At 38.0% G+C, this 26,472-nt stretch overlaps 4 protein-coding genes across 4 annotated transcripts; 2 read left to right on the top strand and 2 right to left on the bottom strand.

Annotated features, from left to right (window-relative positions):
* Positions 1–852: 852 nt before the first annotated feature.
* Positions 853–1,308, bottom strand: LOC101304830 (pentatricopeptide repeat-containing protein At2g18940-like). Its single transcript, XM_004309883.1, has one exon. It carries the CDS (start codon positions 1,306–1,308, stop codon positions 853–855), a length of 456 nt encoding a protein of 151 aa, XP_004309931.1.
* A 2,041-nt stretch (positions 1,309–3,349) lies between these two features.
* Positions 3,350–6,877, top strand: LOC101304534. The gene is made up of 9 exons (XM_004309882.1): positions 3,350–3,756; positions 3,838–3,934; positions 4,662–4,715; positions 4,818–4,909; positions 5,023–5,119; positions 5,231–5,335; positions 5,993–6,237; positions 6,338–6,430; positions 6,526–6,877. Exons 1-9 carry the CDS (start codon positions 3,350–3,352, stop codon positions 6,875–6,877), a joined length of 1,542 nt encoding a protein of 513 aa, XP_004309930.1.
* Positions 6,878–10,633: 3,756 nt separating this feature from the next.
* Positions 10,634–15,631, bottom strand: LOC101304245. The gene is made up of 11 exons (XM_004309881.1): positions 15,428–15,631; positions 15,182–15,226; positions 14,684–14,976; positions 14,068–14,524; positions 13,501–13,890; positions 13,144–13,406; positions 12,058–12,124; positions 11,900–11,950; positions 11,696–11,824; positions 10,797–11,285; positions 10,634–10,681 (listed from the first exon to the last, which is right to left on the bottom strand). The coding sequence occupies exons 1-11, from the start codon at positions 15,629–15,631 to the stop codon at positions 10,634–10,636; spliced, it is 2,436 nt and encodes an 811-aa protein (XP_004309929.1).
* Positions 15,632–20,039: 4,408 nt separating this feature from the next.
* On the top strand, positions 20,040–24,024 carry LOC101303957 (putative F-box protein At1g19160-like). The gene is made up of 2 exons (XM_004309880.1): positions 20,040–21,467; positions 23,950–24,024. The coding sequence occupies exons 1-2, from the start codon at positions 20,040–20,042 to the stop codon at positions 24,022–24,024; spliced, it is 1,503 nt and encodes a 500-aa protein (XP_004309928.1).
* Positions 24,025–26,472: the final 2,448 nt, after the last annotated feature.

The following is a 26,472-nucleotide window of genomic DNA, read 5'->3' as shown; positions in this document are numbered from 1 at the left end:
ACAAAGTCCCCTAGTCAAACTCAACCCTTCATGATTTCCATTTCCTACTCTCAGTAGCTACCCCATATTTGGAACATCATAATCCTAAAGCTGCTGGAACAACATCAATGTAGCAATGCATCAGCCCTTCAACTTGCAAAGAACAATGACCCTTCTTATTACTGGTGTTGGCCTTCCGTTTAGAACCTCCATCATAGCCTTTGCGTTTGGCACAAACCCCTTGCCCATCATCATCCCTACCAAATCTTTGCACTCCTCCTCAGATGCCTTGTCCTCCTGTTTTGTGAAACTCTCTACTCAAGCAAACACTTCTTGGCATCTCCAAGGAAGTTGGGATCAGCAGTTAGTCCCTTGATAAAAACAGTGTACGTGTAGGCGTTTGGAGCAACCCCAGCAGCTAACATGCCCCAGTAGGCCTCCAAAGCACCCTTGGTCTTGCCAAACTTGAGATAGGCTTCAATAACGTAGGTGTGGACTACAACCATGGGCTGCACATCCGACTCAACAATGTGCTTATGATGCTCCAAGGCTTGGTAGAAATTACCATCCTCAACCAAAGCTGTGAAAATCTTCATGGACGTCATGTTTAGGCAATCTCGGTTGGTGCGCCAGTCAAGGAATACTTCCTGCATCTCCTTGTCAGTGGTCTTATTGACAAGATCATTGTACATCTTCATTCCTTCATTGCTTTTGCAAGGTTGTTTTCTTCAAAACGAGTAACACTGGAGTCAGGGGTAAACCCCCTTTCTTGTATCTGCTGAAGGAACTCCTGGCCTTCTTCACAGATTCACTGCAGGCAATGGCGTCAAAGACGCACATATAGCAAGCACCATGGGGCTTCATCCCCTTATCCTACATTTCCAAAAAGTACTTCTTGGCATATCTAACAAAATTGACATCAGAAGACGAGTGTGTTGCAAGTGAGATGATGAGTATAGTGTAAGTGCAGGAAGTGGGGGCGACTCCGGCGGCTATCATCTGGTAGTAGACCTTGAGAGCAGCCCCGGTCTTGTTGGCATAGGTGTAGGCCCAAATGACAATAGTGAAGACAGCCACATCAGTCAGAATGCCCGACTCAGGGCGAGGCTTAAAGAGCTCTTTGGTTTCATCAGCAAGGCCGGATTCGGTCAAAACAAAGAAGATTTGAATGGCATGTTTGTTCAGGTTGTCGTAGTCCCTAATTGAGACAAACATTCTTTTCAAGACCGTGTCCTCCTCACAGTCTTTGGTGGCCTCCTTGAAAATCCTCATTACATGTTTCTTGAGGTCATCTGCTGAAGAACTGGGGAGACTAGTAGTGTCCTCCATTGATTTGACCTTTCAGTCTCCTTTAGTTTTAGCAGAAATTTAATCCAAAAGTCAGAGATTCAGAAATGGAAACAGACCCAAATTAGTCAAATTGAAATTAGGGTTTTCTGGACTAAATCAAACTAAACAAAATGGCATCACACAAGTGTAAAGCTCGGAACTTTACTAGAAACAGAGTGCAGAAAAAGAGAGGGGAAATCAGTGAAACGAATTTAGGGTTTTCCATTAGAAACATATTAAGTTGAGCAGAGCTGCAGGAATAGTGGTTTCCAGATAGAAGAGGATGACGAGAACTCACTCACCTCTGTGTGATGACCTGCGGCGGTAGCTCGGTAGGATTGAAACTCTGCATTTTTCACCAGGAGAAGAGAACAGTGCACCAAAGCAAGAGAAATGGTGTGTACTTCCAATTTCGAAATGCCTAAAGTATCGGACTTCTAATGCCAAAAGCTATACCCGCTTAAAAAGATCTTTTCAATTAGTTTATTTTCGATTTGGTGTGGGGGTATAAAATTTCGGGTTGGGCTCCATTTAATAAATTAGACCTGATAGTCGAAGTTTATATTAACTAACAAGTAGATAAAAAAAAAAACATGAATTACGATGAGATTATAAAGAACGTGAAAACACCATTGCACCCACTACAACGAGAAGTTAGAACCAAAAAATCAAAGATCTATAAATTCACCCCTTTATGAAGAAGAAGTGGACGATCATGAGGAGGAACACTCATGGATAACAACGGTAACAAGTATCGAACTGATTTCTTTTATTGTACTTGCTTGAATCGAAATTGACTTGGGCGTCGAAATGTATTTTTGTTTTGCAGGTACCTTTTTCCTCTTGATTGATCGTCATATGGATGCGTCTAAGGCTTCTCAAACATCAAAGGAGTGAGATTTTTGTTGGAAAATCTCTCTCCCGAAATTTTTTGTACCAACATTTGGTGGAAAGAGGTTGTTGTAGAGTCATGAGATAGAATATAGAGAAAAATCCAGTACTTGAAGCACTTTTTTAGTATCTTAATTTTCAAAACTACTCTCGTGATATCTAAATTAAAACAAAGTGTCTCCATTTGGTATTTCCGTCAATTCCACTATTAAGTTTGCTTACGTGGAGCTCGTATAAACATGAAATAATGAATAAGCTATAGGTAAATAGTAATTTCACCCACACCTAAAATATAAAAATTAAAACCAATAAAAATTGGTTGTTCGGTTTTCCATCGGTTTGGTATTTACAAAATCAAATGGTAGCCCTAGGTTGGTCCTATGTTTGGCTTTGGAAGCAGTGACACCTTGCAACCTATATTGATGTCGATTGAACCTATATTGTTGTTCGATTGAAGCTGGTATGCTAGTATGTTGAGTGGAAAAGGTACACTAATGGTCTCTCTTCAGAACGGTTGTGGTTTAAAAAGTTATTTTTTTTATTTGCTTTTTAGTATGTTAATGTAACCTTTTTAGATTGTAACTTTGATGTTGCTCTTTCTCAATTCATAGTTTAGCTGGCATTAGTGTACTTGGTTCACGTTTGACACTGTTTTGGTTGTCATGATTTTCTATCGATGAAACTATCTCCGTTTACTTTAAAAATAAAAAAAAGACCCGCAGTAAACGTATGGTTATCCTAAAACAGTAAAAACGTGGCTGAAATGATGTCACAGTGTCAGTCAATCACTCCACCACTGCAGTAAAAGTCGGGTCCCCTCTCGTCCCTCTAATTCAAACCACTCTCTCCACGCACTCCCACTCGCGCCCTCTCTTCTCTCTTCTCCTCTCCTCTCCTCTCTACGGTAACCTCAACCGCCCCCAAAAGTCTCCCTGCGATTCTCTTCAGGTAAACTCCCTTCTTCTTTCTCTTACTTGGTTGATTCCAAGTGTTTTGGTTTGAAATGTTTCGAGTCTTGCAAAATTAGAAACCCTGGAATCTGCTTCAATATTTTCTTGCTCTCCGTCGTTGTTCAAATGACGCTCATGGATTTCTCACGCTCTACTTGATTTACCGCGTGAATTTTAATTTCTAGGTGTAAATTTAGGGTATGGCGTCTTTCGAGGATGAGGCAGAGCCTCTGCCGGTTACGTATTACTATTTCGAAGACGAGAACAGTGAACCTGTCTCGTTTCATGTTTTGCCGATTGAGTGGGGTAAGGATAAGGCTCATGAGAGACAGAGGAAAAGAGAGATCTATCTGCGCGGCACTGCCGATAATGGCCTTGAGAAGGTACATATGCCGGTTTTCGCTTGGAAAGTTGACCTGTTTAGTGTGAGGCCGGTGATATCGGTGCTCTCCCAGAACAACAAGTGGATTGTGCTTCAGAGGCCCAGGAAGAGCTTCGAGAGGATTATAAAGTCAATTTTGGTTACGCTCCACTCGCTTAGTTATGTGATCAGGAATCCCCAATCGTCTGCCAAATCAATGTGGGAGTACTTAGCTGATGTTTTCAGGTACATTAATTGTAGACATGTTCAAGTTCGTATGATCTTTGCTACTTTGTTAGGATTTTGATATCTGCACTTGACTTGCAGGTCGTATGAGGCCAAGCCTTCCCAGAGTGATCTCGTGGAGCACATGCCTTTAATTAATGAAGCTGTTCAGAAGGAGGATGCTTTGGCCAAGTCCAAGGTTCGTAAATGTCTTCTGGCTCTGAATAATGCATAAGGATTATGGTGTGGGATATCTGTGAGAAGATGTCCTGTCTTGCCAAATTTTTAGATGTGCCTCAAATTTCACTATTTGTTATATTGAGAAAGATGTCTAGTCTTGGAGTGCTCAGCAACTGCTTTTGTTCCAAGTAGAATTCCAAAGTTGGAGCTGTCTGACTGTGGAAACATTTTCCAGAAATTTCTTCTTCGTGTTTTAAAATCATGCATTTTTGTACCTGTAATAACATACCAGTGAGCTCTAGGTAATTGTTTGTGCTCTAATTGAATATGTGAATTTTATAGTGGTGTTATATGATTTTCATTAAGATTCAGACCTTTTTTTTTCCTACTGGTCTTTTATTTCTCCTGGTTTAATCTTTGTTTATTTTCACTCTGTTGCCATTTCCCTGTTATCTGATCTACCTCCAGCTATTAATTTTTTAACTTGTTTAATATGTAACATGTTTTAAGTCAATAATATATGTTATAAACCTTTTGCCTCAAAAGCCTCTAGGGATCTGTACATGTAATTTACTCACTTCGCAAAGAGCGGTGACAATAAAGAGGAATCATTTGCTTTAACTGCTTCTTGCTCTTCCCAGGAAGGAACAATTAGATTAAAAAGGGACTATATTTTTACTTTATGTACATATACTGTCATTATGTTTATTCACAATATTAAAGATGAAATTTCATGTTTTGAACAGTTTATAGTCAACTTCTCTCTTCAAGAGCCCACAAAGAGGAACCTATCTGATGAGGTTAAGTTCTCGCTAAACTGTTCACCCTTTTTATTATAATGCTTTTATCCTTGAGTTTGGTTCTCAGCTTTATCTCAAATAATTGAGCATGAATATATTCAGGATATCCAATTAAGAAGAAAGCCACGATCGTCCACTGATGACCTATTTGAAAATGTTTGTGCTTTTTGTGATAACGGTGGTGACCTGTTGTGGTATGCTCTTGTGTTGGCTAATTCCTATTGATAATGTTGACAATCCTGATTTTTTATATAATTCTATGTCTAACATCTATTGTTGTTTTAATGGATTTTGCTCCCCAATTCAGTTGTGAAGGGCGATGCCTAAGGTCTTTTCATGCAACTGTAAAGGATGGTGAGGACTATACTTGTGAATCTCTTGGATTTACTCGGGATCAAGAAGATGTATGCTCCTCTTCTTAACTTCCTATCTAACTCATGTGTCTCTCTTATTGGTTGTATCATTTTGGTATTGTGATTATTGATCAGTTTTGTGCTATGTTTTGGACTTGGTAGGCATATCGAAAAATTGATTTCTACTGCAAAAATTGTCAACATAAACAGCATCAGTGCTATGCTTGTGGGAAGTTAGGCTCCTCTGACAAATATTTTGGTGCTGAGGTATGAATCAGTATTTTACAAATCTATTCACATTACCACCTGTGCTGTTGTTATTCTGTTGTCAATTTTTTTAGGGGAAGGTTTTACAACTTTACTGTTACCGCAATAAGAATTCATAATGATTTGCTTGGATCTACAGTTTATCTGCATTGTTTTGTAGCACCCAGTGCATTGCATATCCATTATTTCCCGTTGGCATTTATCTTATGTGATTTTCATTTTCTCCAGTGTTTTAAGTTTTACAACATTTATTGCTCTGTTTTTTTTTTTCCAATAATAATGAAAGTGTTACTTTAGAAAATGCGAAACACATAGAAGAATGATTGGGTTCTTGTCAGCCTTGTGGCCTTCAGCTTCAGCTGAATTCAAAGACAATTCTTTCTCCTCGGTTACTCTAGAGTCTAGACTAAAAATGCTAGTAGTTTGTCTGGCCTCCATTCTTACTATAAGAAGAAAGAACCATTCCTTCTGGTGTTAATTCTGGGATTCATTGCCAGTAGCATCTAAGCATGTTGTTAGATTGAAGGCATTTTTCTGTTTTTCAGTAAACTGTGCTATATGTATAGACTTGTGGGCTGCTGTTCCTATGCGTTTGTGCACAATGAAATTTTCTTTCATCAGAAGTCAGTACTAAATTATTTATATCAACTGTATTAGGTCTTCCTCTGCACTTTTCCAAGGTGCGGTCAGTTTTATCATCCTCATTGTGTTGCAAAATATGAGACTGGAGTTTCTGATGAAGAACTTGAGAAAAGAATTATGCTGGGGGAATCTTTTACATGTCCAATTCACAAGTGCTGCTCTTGTAAGCAATTAGAGGCTGCTGATATTAAGGACCCTGGATTGCAGTTTGCTGTGTGTAGGCGTTGTCCTACATCCTACCACCGTAAATGCTTGCCACGGTACTGCTGTCTTAATTTTTTTTGTTGTTTACATTTTCTGTTATAAGATCAAGGCCTTTCTTCGTTCCTAGTTGGTTGATGCTTGAATCAAAATTACCAGGGACATTCATTTTGCAAAAGACAAGGATGATGAAGACACAGAGATAAGAGCTTGGGAAGGTCTATTATCTAACCAGGTGCTAATATATTGCACGTAAGTGATAGTTTGGATCAGCTGTTGTCGCTCATTATCTTGTTTGCTATAGTTTTACTAAATACTTTTTGTTTTTTTTTCTTTCTTCTGATTAGAAAACATAAAATGGTTAAAACCCTTAGAACTCCAAGAAGGGACCATGTTAAATTCCCTGATGTCAATGACAAGGAAATTGCTGCTGAGAAAAAGACTTATTATCAAGAGAAGAAGAGAAGATTAACATCAGAGTCCCATGTAGTCAGTGAGAATTCTGTGTCAAGGAAGGACCATGTTAAATTCCCCAATGTCAATGACAAGGAAACTGCTGCTGAGAAAAAGAGGTCTTGTCAACAGAAGAAGAGAAGATTAACATCAGAGTCCCATGTAGTCGATGAGAATTCTGTGTCAAGGAGAAAAAGCTTTCCTCAGAAGGGTTGCATAAAGAAGAAAATGCTCCTATACCGATGAGTCAATTGATTTCGGCTGCAAAAGCTGTGAAGCACAGTAAACTGAAGTCTGCGGTAGTGAATCCTTCCTCAAGAGAATCAAGCAGCCCCCCAGCTTCCTTGGATACAAAAATGAGGCAAGTGGATGTGTTTGTATATAAATATATAGTAAACATCCTTGATTTTGGATATCAAGCCCTTTTGTTTTTGGGTTTAAACCGTATAACCACACAACTTGAGCGGCCCTGAATTTTGGGAAGTCAGTCTGATATATGAGGCCGGATATGGAGCGCACGTGCGCAAGTGCGCACGGAGCTCCGTTCGCCACCGTCCGGCGCCGGCGACGGCGCGCCTCTACCCCAGCGGACTCCAGCAGCGTCCCTGAACACTTTCCCTCCCCGGCGAGTCCGCTGAATTCCAGTTTCCGGCGAGATAATTCCAGTTTCCGTATATATCGACTTTATTTGAAGTTTTGGGTGATCTCGCCGGAAAACTGGAATTTGGCGGACTCGCCGGGGAGAGAAAGTGATCGGGGACGCTGCTGGAGTCCGCTGGGGTGGAGGCGCGCCGGGGCCGGCCCCGGACTGTGGCGAACGGAGCTCCGTGCGCACTTACGCACGTGCGCTCTGTATCGTTTCCGTATATATATATATATATTCATTGGTGGGTTGACTTTCACAAGGACTTTCCATTACAAGTAATCATGAATTGAGGTTGCTCTTTGTTATAAGTTGTTTATAGTTCTGTTATTTTCTTATTGTTTCCAGATTAGATGCTCTTATGAAACCTGCTGCCGCTTCAATAAGAACCATGGAGTTTTATCCACCCATGTATCCTCAGGAAGAACTGCCGCGGAAATGCGCATTACACTAAGAGAAGTGAAGGACTGCAGTTGAGGTATATGATTTTAAATTTCAATTATTATTGTGCATTATTGTAAGTATGATTCTGTGATCTTTTCTGTTGTCATGCTGTTTTTTAGGTCGTTGAACAGCGGTAATGGAGGTAATGGAACTAAAGGAAGGTCGTAGTACTAAAGATGCAGACGCTTATTTCTCCGCCTGAGACTGTGATTGGAAGGTGGCGTTAGTACATGGTCTGATATTAGTATTAGATATTTAGCTTGTTGCCTATTCGTATGGTCTCCGAAACAGGGGAGGCCTATGAAAGGGACCAAGGAGGCAATATATTTTGTAAATTTCTAGGTTCTGACTTTACCTTGGTTTAATGTGGTGCTTATGTGTTTTTTCAGCCATTTTTGTCTCCTGGATCTTGATGTATCGGTGTGAATGACCAGCAAATGGACCAATGAAATGAGAGGCCACCTCAACTCTCTTTGGAATCGTCTTGATTGTATGCCTAAATTCATTGCTCAAGAGCAAGGTCACATTTCTATATCAGATGAGTTTAGGGAGGAAAGCCATTTTGAAATTGAAGATTATTTGATTGGTAATTAGGGTGAAACTTTCATGTCTTGGATATGATTTTGATAATGGAGAAATTGCAGCTAAGAGAACGAAAGAGAGATCATCTGAGTGGTATAGAGAAGTTATGATCTAAATTTTCTTGGCCAATGGAAAAAACCAGGTTCATGAGACTTTAGGGTGGTTGCAGTGTGGTGACATAAAAGAGCATGGAAGAGCAGTGGTTGAATTGTCACTTGACAAAAGATGCAACAATGGGAAAGGTTTTTGGTAGTGAGATGTAAAAGGAAGGCATGGACGCCTCTTGGCACCACAAAGGTAGAATTGATCAAGTATGCAGGATAGAAGTGCTCACGGTGGTGCCTTGGCCAACACTCCACTGATAACATTTGGTAGTCCTACATGATATGTGGGAAAGTGTTTATAATTACCATCCATGTTATCAATCAGGGCCAAAAGTATTTTCTTGAACAATGCTCACTTGACTCGTCTCGACACAAATTATGAAGTTTTAACCTTGATGTGAGGTTTCGAACCTTAGTTTTAAGTTTTAACCTTGATGCTCACTTGACTCGTTTCGACACGAATTATGAAATTTAAACCTTGTGCCCCGTTGCTCTCCTGTACCTTAGACTCTTCATAAGTTGTATCCTTGATTATGAAGTTTTTTTTTTCCGTTGATTATGAGTTTATAAGTGCAACATAATCTAATTTCCATCTGGCATTTACAAGACTAGCAGACGATAGCTGATCCCAGGTTGTCCAATAATATGGAATGTCCAGGTACAGTTAAGGGAGGAAGCTACATCTTTATCACTTCGGTTTGATTCCAATCTGAAGCAGGGCCTGTATATATAGAGCAAATCCAGAGGGTGTGGTACATCAATATTGCTGCACAGAAACAGAAGAGAAGCTTAGAAACATCTTGGTGGGATGGCAAATCTGCTGGGGGCTTTTCTGCACCTTTGCCTTTTGTTATCAGAGTGTCCATGGCAGATTGGCTTGGAGATTTGGCTTGGACAATATCTCAAACATACATCTTCAGACAAAACTGAAGGTTAAAGAAAGGGAAGCAGCACATGCACACATAACTGATACAAGTTCAGGGGAGTAACATTGCAGTAGCATCACCCTCATTAGTTGGTTGAAATTTTTGATATTAACACCTCAAATACTAAACTACTGGAAAGAGTTGAGACAAAACCTTTGATTGGCAGAAGGATTTAAATTTCAGCATCACAATGCAGTTGTTACATTCATTGTGGAACTTAATCAACCAACTCAACATATTGTGAATTTCCCTTGTTACATCATAATCTGATTGATGAGGACAAAATTGCTTCCTTTCTACGATTTGTACTTCGTATAAGTAGTGTCTTGTACGTAGTGTCTCCATTTCTAGCCTTGTACATAATTGTCTTGTACGATTTTTAGCCTTGTACAGTTGTACGTAGTGTCTCCATTTCTTCCTTTCTTTTTATGTTCTACTAAAATTGCTATGGAATCAGTCACCATGGTATGAAAAGAACAAAATTTGGAAGTTGGAACGCTTTTTGGACAAGAAAGCTTGGGACCAAAACAACAAAAGCTTTCAGCAGCGAAAAGAGAGAGATGGAGGGTTGAAGAAGAGGGAAAGACTTGTATTTTACCAGAATCAGTTAATATCATTGAGACTGGAAAACCCTGAAACTCTAGCATCAGTAGACTTAAATTTGGTACAAGTTTTTCAGGCAAGTTGTGTTTTTCAACCCATTTATAAGTTACCAGAATCAGTTAATATCATTGAGACTGGAAAACCCTGAAACTCTAGCATCAGTAGACTTAAATTTGGTCCAAGTTTTTCAGGCAAGTTGTGTTTTTCAACCCATTTATAAGTGAAAATGTAGGTATCATACAATGATTCATTCACCCTTAAGGGCCATTGTCTAGAAAACTCTAGCATAAACATCAAGGATTAGGATCTAACAAAGAATGATAAGATTGAGAATGAAGGACATGTATGGTGAACAAAAAGTGTAGTATGATTGCAATAGGCACACCAGTTCATCATTGATCATTGTTTTTAGTTGTCTCATTTCATCTTGGAATACAATTTTTTAATTTAACTAACCAAAGGATACAAACACCATACTGTATACGTACTAGGCGGGGTAGAGATTCTAGTTTTACTATAAAAAGACGTAATGTTTCACAAAATTAATGAACCTGTGTTCAAAACATCATTCAAGTGCCACCTTCAGTGCCAAAATATATCAGGGTTCTATAGGCCAATACATGTACAAAAGATTGGTTCCAGAACCTCCCCTACCAGGTATTCGTACCAAAATAGATGCAGGTGCAATACATGTATAAAATTACCATCCCACTGTTGCCCCGCTCCACTGCACAGAAGTGGACAAAATCTACAACATACATACACGCATGCACAAATAAAATGTCATCAAGAAACTATCCTAATGACATATGTGACCCATCATCAACATTCTGCTCGAGCTGCATCTAAAGAGTTCGTGGTACCTGAAACCCAGGGAGAAGAGTGGACAATTGCTGCATTACTGCCTGGAATTGAGCACGATGAGCCTCAAAGTTAATGTGGTCTTTCTCTCGAGCTGCCTTCTCAGCCTCAAGCTGAGCCTGCAAGTCTGCTACCTCCTTGGCCAGAAGCGCCGTGGAAGAGGAGCTGCTATCTCTAACTGGCTCCCGTTCCAAACAGTGCATTGCCTCCCTGGGTTCAATTCGAGGAGTAGAAGGGATAACCTGAAGCTGCATGCATTGATTGGGAACGTCTTGTATCTCCTTGTTCAGCGCACGCGGGACAATCTCAAGCCGCCTGGATGCATGTGGTGCTGCTACTTGTACCTCCTCTCTCAGTGCACCCGTAGATGGGACAACCTCCAGCTGCATTACTACATCAGGTTCTACTTGTATTTCCTCTCTTGGTGTAGCCTCATCAAGATCCTTTGCTAGGTGACCAAGCACACCATCCTTTTGGTTATCCTTCCCATCCTGAAAACAATAAGATTAATAAGATACAGAGGGTCGAATGTATCTAATATAGCAAATATTTAGCAGAACGCATCATTATCAAAATATAAAAATTTGTGGATGATCTATAATATTCATTTATATAGTGCAAATATATTCACCAATATCAGTTAAACTAGTATAAAAAAAAACCTTGGGTGCAGTTATTTTCCAAATCTAGAGACTATGAAACCATAATAAATCATAATTTGTGAAGGCCTACAAAATATAGATAGTACCATAAAACAAACCCATAAGATTAGAAATAAGATTTCACAATTAAATTTAGACATTAGTAATTCCCAAACTTCTACTATTGCTTACTAAATTAATTAACAGTACATATATTGAATCCCTATTATAAGAGACATTATCTTTCATTGGGACTTCACCTTGCGCCTTCGTCGGACATATGTCTTTTCACGTTTTGAATCATTGCGGTCACGACAGAATGGACTTCCACAGACACATTGGAAGGGATTCACATGGTAATCATGGTCATTAAAGGCAATGCCATAGTCCTGCAACGGCAGACATTAAGAAATTGAATGATGATGCCCGACAAATATTGTCATATATTTACAAGTCCCTCTTACCCAAGTGAGCTCCTCCATAGCACCAACATCCCTTGTTGTGAAAAGGGCAACCTGCATGAATAATATTAACTCATTCACTTCTATTTCCAGATGCTTTGACCAGTTGTAACAATAAGATAAATTCAAAGGAAGAAGTCATTAAATAATAAAAACCATACGTGATAGTAGTGACGATCTGGGGTCTCTACTTCAACTGGGATCTCAACCAATGTAGCATCAGAACATCTAGAAAATTGAAATTTAAAGAGACAAGATTAGCAAAACACAGGAGAAATCGATAGAGGGCAGAGTAGCTTCCCTAACGAAAAATAAGATACTAAAGACCACAAACCACTCGGATCCCAGATTAAACTGATAAAGCTTTGATATTAATCATTTCGCTTAGTAAAAAATTGAAATACATATAAAGATTGAAATGACTCTCTGTTAGGTTTTGTATAAACTTTGCATTGAGTTCATCGGAAATGAAAATTACCCCAAGATTTGAAGTATTTTTTATTTTGGGCACAATATGATTTGCAGTTAATTGGAGAACAAATAGAGTTTAAGTCAAGATGCGTCAAAGGCTAATTGCTACAGAAAGAAATTTGAGAGTTCATTGGTGGAGGCAGGAGGCATGTAATACAACAAAATTGGATACCAAGAATATGGAAGGCACATAACGATACAGATTATACAGACATACCATTGATGAGCTGGCCGGTATTTCTATATGATTCGAGAATGAACCACAAAATCAAGAATTTAGGTGAACTAAAAACTCTTGTTCCAGGAGAAGATAAATAGATGAATTAAGCAATGGGGCGTCCAACTGAAATTTCAAAATACCAAAGAAAAGAAAAAAGGAACAACAAAAAAAGTTTGAAGCCTTGATATTTTTATTATTGATGTACAATAAAACCGGAAAAAGCAACATGGAAACGTCATCTCTTCGCCAGGTCACAAAGCACATCACATTTTCTTCCTACTTTGTTCAGATATAGATCAATATCCAACCCAAGGGCAAAGCATTTAAGACCAACTGATGCCAGCATGGTAAGTAGATATAAATCCTGTAAGGAGAACATAAATAGCAGCACAACATTTCCAGCTCCCCATATTGCTCACAATACAATGTAGAAAGTACCACAGAAAAAGACCACTTCGGTATTTATATAGAAGACAATATCTCTCTTCTAATAATAAATAATTACTACTAACAAAGCCCTTTGGTAGGGAAAGGATGCAGAAATACACGTTTATACCTGTGGTTAATGAATCTTGCAACATTTCCGTAGACTGTAGTGTCCAAGCAAAGAGCTTTTTCATCTTTCAACATATCCTGTGAATCCCAGTCTGCATCTAGTAGCACTGGGTAGGAATGCTCCTTACCAACACTTGGCAAATTTCGCTCATGTAGTTCGCCAATGGTTAGAACCTCTCCAACATATTCACAAACAAAAGCCCCTCTTGGCAAAGCCTCCAGTGTTCTTAGACCCCACCCTTTCCCTTCGGTTGTCCAAAATACCTGAAACAAAGTAAAAACACTCAGATTCTTTTAAACTGAATCTCACGATTTCAACCTAGGGCCACAACTGATCTCTATAGATAAAATAACAAACCTGCAACTTCACAGCAATGCCTTTTTGTACAATCCGGTTTCCACAGCTCCTCATACAACCGCACTTGCACCAGCATTCCTTTATAAACCTCCGTAACAAATGTCCCTTGCATGCTACTGAACTCTTCCCATTCTCTAACTTCTCAAGTGGGCACTTTTTACAGTAGAACTGGGGGTGCTCTTTTGGCTCATGCTTCTTAGATATACATTCTTCCAGAAACTTCTCCTTGACCACTCCTCCTGGCGTGTAAGCACATTCACCGCCATTTGCAATCACACAAAGACAAGGGACTGATGATGTAAGACAATCCCCATAACATTCTGAACAACAATCCTCATCAGATATACTAGCAAGTGTAAAACTCACAGAGGCCTTATTATAAATTAAATTCTGCGCGATGTAAAAAAAGGTTGTCAACTCCACATTTCTTCCATTTTCCAAGGAAATGGTAAATCTTTCCTCACCTCTCGTTATGTCATCAATGTTAGCTGAGCGTGCAACTCTAATTGAAGAATGTTAGTTACCGCTAGCTCCTTCTTTGCATGATGGATTTTGGCCTTCAAAAACCCTTAAAATCTTTGCACTTTCCTCACAGATATTCTCCATATCCCTAACTTTAATACCAACTATGCTGCGAAGGCCTTCAAAACAACCCAATGGTATATGACTGGGTGTACGAATAGGGTTGATGAGATTTTCATCAACAAATAGCTCAGTAAAAGAACCCAGACCACTGCTCTTACTGCCTTGATCTTGTTCATTACAAGTTATTAATTCTGGCTTATTCCCCATGACATTAGTTGCTATTGCCATGGAGAGGCATTCTCCAGTCCTATATGATTTTATGCATTTCCCATCCATCATTTCTTGGGATACTTCACCGTTAGGAAGATCAAAACCAGAGTTCTGAGAAGAGCTAGAAATCAAAGCATTTTTCACTGGGGAAGACCGATCTGGGACACTCACACTGTTGCTCTCATTCAATAACCCCACTTGCAGGTACTTCATCACATCTTCACCAGCACTGCAACCATCAAAATGTGTGAAGTTACCTTCACATGTAAGATTGGAACTTATTTCAAGTTCTGGAAAGTCACCGGGCACAAGATTAACGTGTTTCCCAGAGACCAAAACTTCTTGTGTATTTATTTGTCTTTGTCAAGGTTTTCTCACTAATGGTTGCAAGTCCTCAGATTCCTCAGGTTCTTTTTCAAACTTCACAAATCTTTTCAAGCTCGATTCAGAGTCTTCTTGCAGATTTATGTGTCTTTGTCGAGGTTTTATCACTAATGGTTGTGAGTCCTCAGATTCCTTTGATTCTTCTTCAAACGTCACATATCTTTTCAAGCTTGATTCAGAGTATTTGGTATTAGCTACTGATTGATCTTTCTGTTGCCTGGTGCAGTATCTCTTGGTTGGACGCTCAATAACTTCAGTTGTATCATATGGAGCTTGTTTGTTCTTAGATTTCACTCTCTGGTACAAGTGAATATCAACTATTAAGACATAGCTATAAGAATGCAAACTGACATATGATAACATATTCAAATAGCCCTTCCATAAACCTGCTCTTCATGGTACGATAATACGTTGAGTAGTGAACATTAACCTTACAGCAGTCAAATGACCGGTGGTTAAAAAGAAATTGGGAATATAATTTAAAAGATCAAGCAAAACTCACCTTTGATTCACGCATCAAAGGGCCTTGTACCTTGGGCTGCACTTGCTGTTATAAGCATAAAAGGATAAGATAAGATTGGATTCTATACATAATCATGAATGACAGATGAAACAAGAAAATTTAATTAACTAGATTGAATTTTGCATAGCTTTCTCTATCGCACAATGAATAAAAATAATTAAGTGAAACCCTTATAATATTTCCTTAAGCCAAGCATAAAAAAAAGAAGTATTGCAGGAGGCATACCTCTTCATCTGGCTTGTTGGTGTCTGGTACGATAAAATTAAGGAGTTCTTTGTAATTGTCGGCTTCGATGAAATCCCAGTTATTATCATACACTTGCAGAAGTTGCTTCACGGCAGGCTTTGTTTGGACTTCAGCAATGCCAAACTCTTTCATTGCCTGACAGGCCATGGCAATTTTGCTAACTTTTGGCGGGCGCCGCGACATCACTTATTTGAAATTTGACAGCACTCAATCTGTAGTTTGTCCGTTTACTTCAGTCCCTAAAAAGTCTACCCAAAAATGTAAATTGACTATCAGATATAAATACACTTGTTGATCCAAAATTGGCAAAAGGTTGACCACCATGCAAAATGCACTGCAAACAAATGTAGCAAGAAACAAAGAATGAAAGAAGACCATGAATTTTTCATAAGGCTGAAGGGAATGAAACATAATGCTGAACCAAAGAACTACATACCAGTATTAAGTTCAGAAAGTGTTTAAAAAACAATCTTCGATTACACATTAATTCATACCAATTCTAAGAAGTTTCTGCATGGCAACTTGTCAGACAAAATATCAAGTGTTTCGAAAAGACAGAAAAATAAATGGAGTCAAAACTATGCCATAAACAGAACTGAATCATCCGGAATAACTTGTACGGATACAATAATAGCTGGTGGATCAATTTAAACGAAAACAATTAATGGTAAAATAAGTCCCACTACAACAACCAAACACAATAGTTCCCCAAAATTCCAAATACAAGCCTTTTCTTTTTCTTCTAAATTGAAGATAACAGTACATGAAAGGCTTGGAGGTACCCTGGCCATCAATAGTCCACACAAAATCACCAGATCACCCCTATTTGATTTACCAAAATGTCATAAATAATATTCATAGTCCTCTAGCAAACTCAAAAACTGAGGAAAGCACACAAGAGCACCAAAATCAATAGAAATGAAAATTGGGAGAACCACCCACAGAAAAAAGCCAAAACAACAGACTTCGCAACAGTAGAAGAATCAAGACAAGAACACAATAACAAAGACTCTACCTTTCAACAGTAGACATACAAATCAAAAGCTGGAAACCCATGTTTTGTACATGCATGACAGAATAACAAGTGAAAATGCAGAAGCAAACAAGAAGGTGCAGAACTCACAGAGCGTCCTTATCTTCGTTCCGGGTCGACACAGCAGAAACCCTAAAAACCAGAAGAGCAGAGAGAGAGAGAAATGTCCAATTGGGGATTTTATGTTTCGAAGTTGGCGAGAGAAGAAGTGAGGGACCCACGATACGCACGAGCGAAGGTGGAAATAGAAAAGGTTTCGTCTTTCAAGGTCTGAACTTTGGAGGGGACTTGGGGGAGTGTGATGCTTTGCGTGACACAAGGAAGGTAATGATCAAATAAAACATAGAAAACCAGCAGACTATAGGGGAAAGTAACGAGCACATTTACCAAAATATATTTAGATATAGATGATCTACTCGCCCAGTTTCAGTCCAAATCTGGTCCCTTCGAAATTGTTTTTTTTTTTTTCTTTCTTCACTTGAAATTTTCTTTTTCTAATCTCTTGAATTCTTTACATTTATTTTTGCCTCAACGTAATTTTTGGTGGTTCTGTTTTTACTCTATTTAGCTCATCAAATAGAGGTTGTCTCTACACAGATTCTTGCATGCGCACACGACGTGACGGTACGTCCGGCTAATCATTACATATGTATATAGGTATTTTGGGTATTCATTAATAATTAAACATGAGTTGTTCTGGTATAACAAAATATATAAAAAGATATGATTAGCTAGACGTACCACGTGGCTTATGTGTTTGCCTGTAAATTTGTTATTGTTTGTCTCTATTGATAGTTGGTCGACGAATCATGTTTCATATGACTTTTTTTTTTTTACAATGGCAAATCTAAAATTTTGTTTATATAGATGCAATGACTTTTACAGCACACCAAGAATCATCAGGCTTAATGTCATTACAATTTTGACCGATAAGTGATTACCTATCTTGAATGGGACTCATTACTAAAAGCATCTCCAACAGCTTCCCAATTTTCTTGATTTTTATCAATTTTTTAGGAATATTTAGTTGTTTTGTGGTCCAACAAGGTCCCCATCTCATTCCCCAAAATGGGGATGGAGAAGAAAGATAAGCACTCCTTCCCAAATTTGCAGCAAAGTCTTCCTTCCTCAAATATTAATTATTCACGTGTTCCAACGATAAGAACAAAAATCTAAAATATTTTATTGAGTAATTTATGTTACAATGAAATATATGATTTTTTTTTTTGTTATTATTAATAATCATGTAACATATTTTATTGTTGTAATAAATGCTGAAATCTCCAAAATGGAGAAGCTGTTGAAGTTGGAGTATAAATTTTTTGGAGATTTTGGCTTTTGCTTCCCCATTTTAGAGAAATTTTGGGGAAGCTGTTGGAGATGCTTTAAGTGACTTAGATGAGACCCGTTACTCAATGACTTGGTGGTGACATAGAATACTTAGTCATCTTAGATTGACGTAAACAATCAATGGAATTGAACCCCTAACCTAATAATTGGGAGGCTTGCAACATATCCACTTGTGTTAGGCTGCATATTAGGGTATTCTTGGTATTATAATATTTATACAAGTTTTTAATAACTAACATAGTTGGTTATATGAAATTAAAAAATTGTGAAGTGTTGATTTTTACCTTTACATCTTCAACCATAGACAAAATCGACGAATTATCGATTTCTAATCTCCTCCATCTTGACATGAATGGTCGAAGAATCAACATTGGTGTAAACCATGATTCGTGCAATAACGTTCCACCACCACAAAAATGACGACACTGTCGAGAAGAAGCAAACACGGGTTGTTCACCAACATGTCGTCGCCAGAATCGGCAACTCCAGGCGAATTCGACCGTCGGGTAGTGGAGCAAGAAGACCGGTTGAGAAAAGAGTAACAGAGACATTAAGAGCGTGTTTGTTACACGAGAGTGCTAGGGATTGGACTGTCTTATGGAAGAATAGAAGAGTGATCCTGTGTTTCATAGAAAGAGGGATTCAGTTCATAACAGAGTTGAATAAATCAATCCATTTGTTTACACTCCGACCATTTATATCTACCCCGAGCCGATCGGAGCTCATGGGATATACATTAATGGACTAATTTCAGTTTACGCCCATCAACTTTAAGTCGATCATCATGTTAGTCCATGTTTTTTCAATTTCATCAAAAACATCTCTCGACTTCCAATTTTCATCAACCGTGTCCAAACATCCATTTTCCATCCAATTCCCCGGTTATTTAATGACTTGCATTAAGAAGAAAACCAAATTTGAAGTCGCTGGGCCCACAGAAAAAAGGGCAAAATAGACAAATTGCATTCAATCCCACCAAAATCACTAAGGTTAGGGGGTTGTGATGGGAATAAAGACATGTATCGATATGGGGAAAAATTGTCAAAAACTTATTTTTTTGGAATTTGACTTTCTTCTTAATGTCACGTCATCACTTGACGGAGGAATTGGACGGAGAACGGAGGAATAGAGATGAAAATTAGGAGTTGAGGGGCGTTTTTGATGAAATTGAAAGAAGAATGACTAACATGATGATCGAACTAAAGTTGATGGGAGTAAATTAAAATTAGTTCTACATTAATACATATGTCGACGATTCCAATTCTAAGAGAGAGATGAGAGTTAATTTGAGCGGCTTTGTATATTTTCTATTTCTTTTTTGCAGCTACTTAACGACGTTAACCTAGAAACCCCAACAATTATATTAATATCCAAAATTTGTTGACGTGGTATGTCATGAGCCATTAGATATTAAATTAACGGTCTGGATTAAAAACTTGAGCATAAACAAGGCCCAAATGGAGCCAAAGGAGAGGATCTTGATCCATCTTATTATCTATTAATTTGGTTTGGCTAGTAATAACTTCTTTTGGAGAAATTTTTAAGTGCTACGGGAGGACCACATGTCAGTCTGACGTGGTCCTACATTCCAATCAAATTTAGACATGTGGATTTTTACAACTAAAATATTAACTAATATTTTTTTATTTTTTGTGAAATGACATTCATGGGTATTTAGCAAGTTCAACCTAGGGTTTAGGGTTAGGGTATAGGGTATAGGGTTTAAAGGTTTAGGGTTTAGGGTTTAGGGATTAGGGTTTAGGGTTTAGTATTTAAAAAACAACATAAAACCCAAAATAGTCTTTAACAAAATAGTTGAAATAATTTTTCACGAAGAAAATCCACGTGTCTAAATTTAATTGAAATGTAGAACCACGTCAGACTGCCACGTATGTGTCCTCCCGTAGCACTGAAAAATTTCTCCTTATTTTGAAGCCCATGTAAAGCCAAATTTGGTGTGTATCTGCTCATAGATTGTAATCACATTTGATTGAAATAAATTCAGATACTTTCCTAACAAAGCTAGCAGAATCTTGTTATCTATTAATTTCTAGTTTCCTAGTTCGTTTTCCTCAACGAGTCCTATATTCCAATGTATGATAGAGTTATTCCTATATATATTGTATAAAAGAGCCTCTGTTATCAACGAAAGTTGTTCTTCTCAGAAACACACACACACACAAAAAAAGACACACAAAAAAAGGAACGATGGCCGGAGGAATCCTCATGCATAGAAGCAATTTTTTGAAAAGATGTATCGATCTTCTGAAGACTTTGAGTAATATTTGGATGGTGAGAAACACATTGACGGAATTAGACGAAGATGTCACCGGCGGCGAGACTGATGGCGATCCAAACACAAGGGTAACAACATTGACAAACCTACCGGAAGATGTCACCAGCGATATCCTTATGAGACTGCCGGTAGAATCACTCTGTCGCGTCCAATGTGTGTCTAAGACCTCTTTGGACATATCTCGCAGCCCCGACTTTGCTACACTGCACAACCTGCAGGCTGCTACGGACGCATCGCCTATGCGTGTTACTACATGGTGTAGTGGTACGTCAGTGTTGCAAGCATGGCAGTCGTTCAAATACAACAGCATAAAGCAAACACTGACAAAATCGGTACATGTCTTTCAAATTGGCTCGAAACAATATGACTTCGAAGTAGACTTCGTTTTCTGCAACTTGGTTTTCCTTAAAACATTAATAAGACATGGTTCTGATGGTTTTGGTCCATGCTTGTTGGTCAATCCGCTGAGGGAAGAAGTTCTAGAGCTACCTCTTAGTAACATCCCAGTTCCAACCACCAATACTGATTCAGGGGATGATACTGATTGGTACGGGATGGGATATGATAATATTACTAGCACATACAAGATTGTTCATGTTCGGGCTACTAACAACTGTGCTGTGGCTCAAGTTTTTGTAGTAGGTACAAGCTCATGGCGACAGATACCTTTGGCTCCTCCTTTTGATGAAAGCACTTCTTTTTCAGGCAAGCGCAGCAACAATGCAATATATGTAGGTGGGCACATGCATTGGTTGGTTTACAGAAAAATAGAAAGCCTTGGTTACATGATTTCTTTCAATTTTAACAGAGAGGAATTTTGTGCGACTCTTGTTCCCTCCTCTAATTATGGGACTTATGGCGGCTTACATTTGCTTGAATTTAGAGGATCTTTGGCCCTTGTGGATGTTCATCGTCCGGATGTATATTATAATATCAAGATATGGGTGTTGAAAAGTTATGACGATGAGAAAAAATGGGAGCTACATCACAATATAACAATGAAATGCCTCCTTCCAATATGGACTAGTTTTCCAGCATGGTCTACTTTTAGAGAGTTTTGTGCTGAATGGGAGCATGGAATATGTTTGGCATCAGAAGATCAATGTTACTTTTTGGACCTAAGAAATCTTTCGATGAAAATAGAACAACTCCCCCCATATTCTACTCCTGGTTATTTGCCATCCATCTTTTGGACAGGAAAATGTAGGGACTCCAATATCTTCAGCTATACTGAAAGCCTAATTTCACTGAAAAATTATGGCAGGTTACAGAAGCAAGGCAAGGTGTATAGCACTAGGATTCAAGCACTCACTGAGTTTCTTTATGATGTCGTATCACCAGTAATAGTTATAATGCTTCTAGGAATGTTTATATTCCTGCTACTCCAATATTTTTTTCCCACATTGTGTTGCTTTGTTGTCATGTCAACGGCCATATTTCTTTTTCAAAAAATCACTCATGAGTTTCTTTGGTAGTGCAAGCTTGTAATCAATTTGTTTCTTATGAAGGGCTTGTTTCAATATATACTTGCTGAGTTTGTCAAATGGGATAAAATTTTCGGACAAATTAATGCAAGATAAAAGGTTTGTGGTCTTTGTATTATTTCATAATTTTCATCTGAATAATTGTATGATATGATTAGGCTTTTGAACATTGATTTTCAAACTCTCTGGAACTCACCTGTGAATATCATTATATATGTAATAAAATTTGGTACAGAAAGTGTCCATTCACATACACTACAAGAAAAAGTGGTCTTTTACGACACACTGTGTTGTAAAAGACAAGTTTACGACGGAAAAAGACCATGTCGTAAAAGACAAGTTTCTGTAACTTGATTTATCCTAAAATCTATAATGCACACATTTATACTTGGCTTCCAGAACAAGCAAGTAAGAGGTACCGCAGATCCTACTAAATATAATTAACCACAAACACAGATCCTACTCTATCATAAACTCTCCTTAGAGATGCCAAAATAGCAAAGACACACTGACTTGAGAAGCTACAAGACTTTCTGAAGTTGACTACTCACAATTCACAAATTTAGAACTAGTAAGGTTTATCCCTATGTTGTGATTTTCAATAACCTAGGATGTATGAAGGAAAGCACAATGTAAGATATAATACCTCGCCAATGCTTGTTGGAATTGGTTTCTCTTCTGCTTTCAAGTTTTCCATCTTGTAGTGTGCTTCTCTGGCCCAGGTGATTCTCAACGTCAGATATTGTGCATTTACCATGCTTTGCTGCTTCTTGTTTTTGAGTAATTTTGGAGATTCTACAAAACAGAAGACCTAAAGCCATAATCAAGAAACTTGACTTTCAATGTACAGCTAAAGTTGATTATATGCATAGTTACTAATTTCTAAACTACCCATGATACAGCTATAGATCATCATTAAGTTCATCTTTCAGGCTTTTTTTTTTTTAATTTTTTATTTTATTTTTCAGAAACCAAAGTATATGATCACAACACCAACACTTAAACACATCAAATTCCATTAACTATTATCTAAAACACACAATGTGGTGGCACCTGTGATGTAATCCAGTTTCGTATGGCACCGACATAATTCCCAAGGTGGATAGAACCTGTATGCTGGACTCCAGACACTATCCTCTTCCTACAAATAGACAATTTCAATTTCAATAAACCTGAATACAAATCTAATCAGCAGCAAGCTATAGTTCAGTTTAACCAGTATCAACTGTATCATATACAATGTAGCTATAGGTTACTTTTACAGTGGTCAAAGAGCTCTCGGAAAAGGCAGGTTGCGAGAGCAAAATGCTGCAACAGCATCGGAATCCGGCAGAGATACGTGGACTTGGGAGCCGACTCTAACGAATTGAAGTAGCTACTTTCGAGTGCCGGATTTGAACTCCACCACCGGCGCGCCTGCTTCAAAATCAAAGGTCAATTGAAGTTCGAGCTAACCTATATAGATACACATATTAACAACCAAAAAACGAACACTCCAGAATCAAAATCAAGCAATTACCGAATCAAAACCTAATTATATTGGGTCCACCTTGGAGAGAACAATACATTTTAGAAAAGTTTCCAGGTCAACTTACTCACTATATACTTCGAATCTTGCCACACGGGATTAACTTCATGGTGCGGTAGAACCAGAGTTGCATTCAAGATTTTAGCAACAGCCACTGCATCATAAATCTGTCTGTAAAACAACCAACAAAAAGTGGATCAGACATTCTAATTTTACATATCCAATCAGCTATAACGTCACACTAAGCAAAAAATTTCACCAAATGGGTATTCTAATGTACCCTCATAATCAACTATGCACATCTCTTTCAGCAAGAATTTCCTCGTAACATTCTTAAACTCACCCCATTTTCTGCTGGTTTAAGCCTCCATCAAGGAACACTTGAATATATCCATTCGATCTTTTAGGCTTCACTGCCAGAAACTAATGACATTTCATCAGATAACATTCAATACTGTGCCATATAACACAGGAAAAAAAAAAAAAAAACTTTAAGGACTCACATGGAACACTCTTAGGCTCTTTTAGGAAGTAGCGTCCATCCTTGATTCCCAACGAGCCAACCTTGATCTGATGCTCAACAAACTAACCCACATTCCACACCACCCACCCACCCCCCCCAACCCCCCCAAAAAAAAAAAACCCAATTAGTGCAAACCTGGTTGATAGCAAAATGGATTCAAGAAAATCAAAAATCGAGAGAACAATTGCATTTTTGGTTTCAGTTTAAACATAGAGAATCAAGAGTTTCCATTAATGGAAAGTTGAAAGCTTTAATGTGTTTAATGGTTTCATCAAACACATTATCAGGCTGATATCCATCCTGATGCTGGTCTTGGCGAGGTGGAGAAGGTGGTCCAATATGTGTGGGCTCTCCTGATGTGAAGTCGAAGTCATCTCCCTCAATTTCAAATCTGCCATATCATCCAAAGACAGTGATAAATTGGAATATGATAATGATTCTTGCAACAGACTGATCAAGTATCAGTTATAAGAGGAATGAAAGAGCCTGAAAGTAGCAAGTGACAGGGTTTACAAACTCTAATGAAGAAGGGATATGAAAACATAAAAGAGTGAACACTTTGTTCTGCTCAACCTTTAGGATGGGAATCTAAAAATCTAATGTTTATATATAGTGTATCGCGGTAATGATTCATCTCTCATAGTGACGGTTAGACAAGTCTGCAAGTGTATCTGATGGATCATAACGTTTAGGCAATGTGATGTCGTCAAGATCAGCTGAATGTGAGAAAAAGGGGGTGTGGTAAGTTAGGGGATGAACTGAAATGTGTGGTCACCATTAAAATTAACTGAAGAAGGCAGACTAAATAAATAAGAAAAGACCTTGATGTAAGTTCTGATGTTGATCTCCCTCTGCTGCAAACACAGAAATAGACAGGGTACAGAAGCTCCATGAGATATTGCAAACAATCCATCAATTTTGAAGTTTGTTTATGCATTTTATACCAGACACAGTAGACGAAAAAAAATGTATTTGTTCTTTCTCTATGGTAACTAGATCATCAGAACAGTGTAATAAAAGAACAAACAATGTAGCCTAGCAGGTGGTTAAATCTAAGAGAGAGGGAGACATGTACTTCTATTCAACTAGTTTTCTTCACTACAGTGGCAATGTAATTTCTTAAAATTATAGTGGCATATTATTGAAAAACAAACTAGGAGAAGGTAATTTTTAAATGGACTCATTCGGGCATTCCATCAAACATCTTACATGCACCATCAAATAAATAACATGTTAAGAATACATTACAGGCTAATATCATTTCCAAAATACAACTACACAATGAAACGAAACACAGAGTTGTACTGCCTTGTAAGTAACAGAGCCAAAAGCAGACAATTAAGTAGTGAAGCAAATGGGTTTGAATTTGATTACCAGATTTGGCCGAGCGGCTCTTTGCGAGCGAGGTGGCTGTGAGAGTAGAACGTCTTCTCCAAATCAAGTCGGTGACGGTGAGTGTACGGCACTACCGCCGCTCGCCGGAAATGGAAGAGACTCAAGAGAGAGAGAGAGAGGTGAAGCTAAAGTTACTGTTTACATACAAGGTGATTTTATATTTTTTACCGTGGATGTCAGAGCACTAGTAGACGTAGTAGTGTATATATACTGTATAACAGTATGGTACAACTTCTTGGAGTCTCGTTATAGTGCCTGTGTCTGAGTCTCCATCGATCGTTGTTCAACTATAATAGTGGCCGGGTTAAACTTATCAAAATCAACAGTAAAAAAAGGGTAAAAACCTAAAATAGTACAAGAACTATTGCGAAAGTTATATTTTGGTACCTACGAATTTTTATTATAAAAAATGGTACCTCAACTATTCTACCGTTACTAAATATGGTACCTACTGTTAGTTTTGCCGTTAAATCGATGACGTGACTGGTGTTTGGACTCTTTTTGCTAGCTATGGGTAAAACAATAATTTTAAATCAATTTTGTTATTATTGCTAAACACATTATACACTTTTTTTTTATGTAGTTTTTTCTTTATCAAAATATATACTTTAGTTTTTATTTTTAATTTGCTACTAATATGTATCTAGGTTTTGTAGCTTAATTTTATACAAGAAAAAAATGGGGATGAAAAATATGTAAATAAATGACGATGTACTAAATAAGTCAATTCTACTTATCCTTGATTTGTATCCTCAATTCTACTAATTTTATACATAGATCATTTTCCCATTATAAATACATGTCACATCATTGATTTAACGGAAAAACTAACAACATGTATCATATTTGGTAACAGCGCAATAGTTCAGGTGTCATTTCAGGTAATGAAAATTCGTAGGTACCAAAAAGTACCTTTCACAATAATTCAGGTACCATTTTAAGTTTTTACCCAAAAAAAAAAAATAGAAAACTAGTACATCCGCCTCATAAATATTGTAGCCTCTACTCTTGAACTCATGTTGTTTCCACGGATATCTTGATTCCAAACATTTATAGGATATACGTTGAAGTTTAATCACTAACCTAATTTTCGAAAGAAACAAACCAAAAAGAAATGGGATAGTCCCTTTTTTTCTTTTTCCAATTTGATAATAATAGTTATTATTATTATTTTTGGAAATGCAATTACATATCAATTTTTTGAATTCTACGATTCGCGGGTCTTTGGCCCCCACACGTCAGAAGAGCAAAAGTCTTTGTTACCGTTGAGGTTAATCTTATCTCCTCGTATAGGAAATTACTTAGCTGACCCTGCTTGGCCCAAACTATGGGCATTTTGGGGAGTTAGAATATGAAACCAAATTTCACAGCCACCACCCGAAGGCGCGTCTCTAAGTTTATATATACCCCCACCA

The sequence above is a fragment of the Fragaria vesca genome, unplaced genomic scaffold (assembly GCF_000184155.1).
Source record: "Fragaria vesca subsp. vesca unplaced genomic scaffold, FraVesHawaii_1.0 scf0513139, whole genome shotgun sequence".
Classification (NCBI taxonomy): Eukaryota; Viridiplantae; Streptophyta; class Magnoliopsida; order Rosales; family Rosaceae; genus Fragaria; species Fragaria vesca.
Note: the sequence above shows the minus strand (reverse complement) of the source record. Positions and strands in the feature narration are given on the sequence as shown.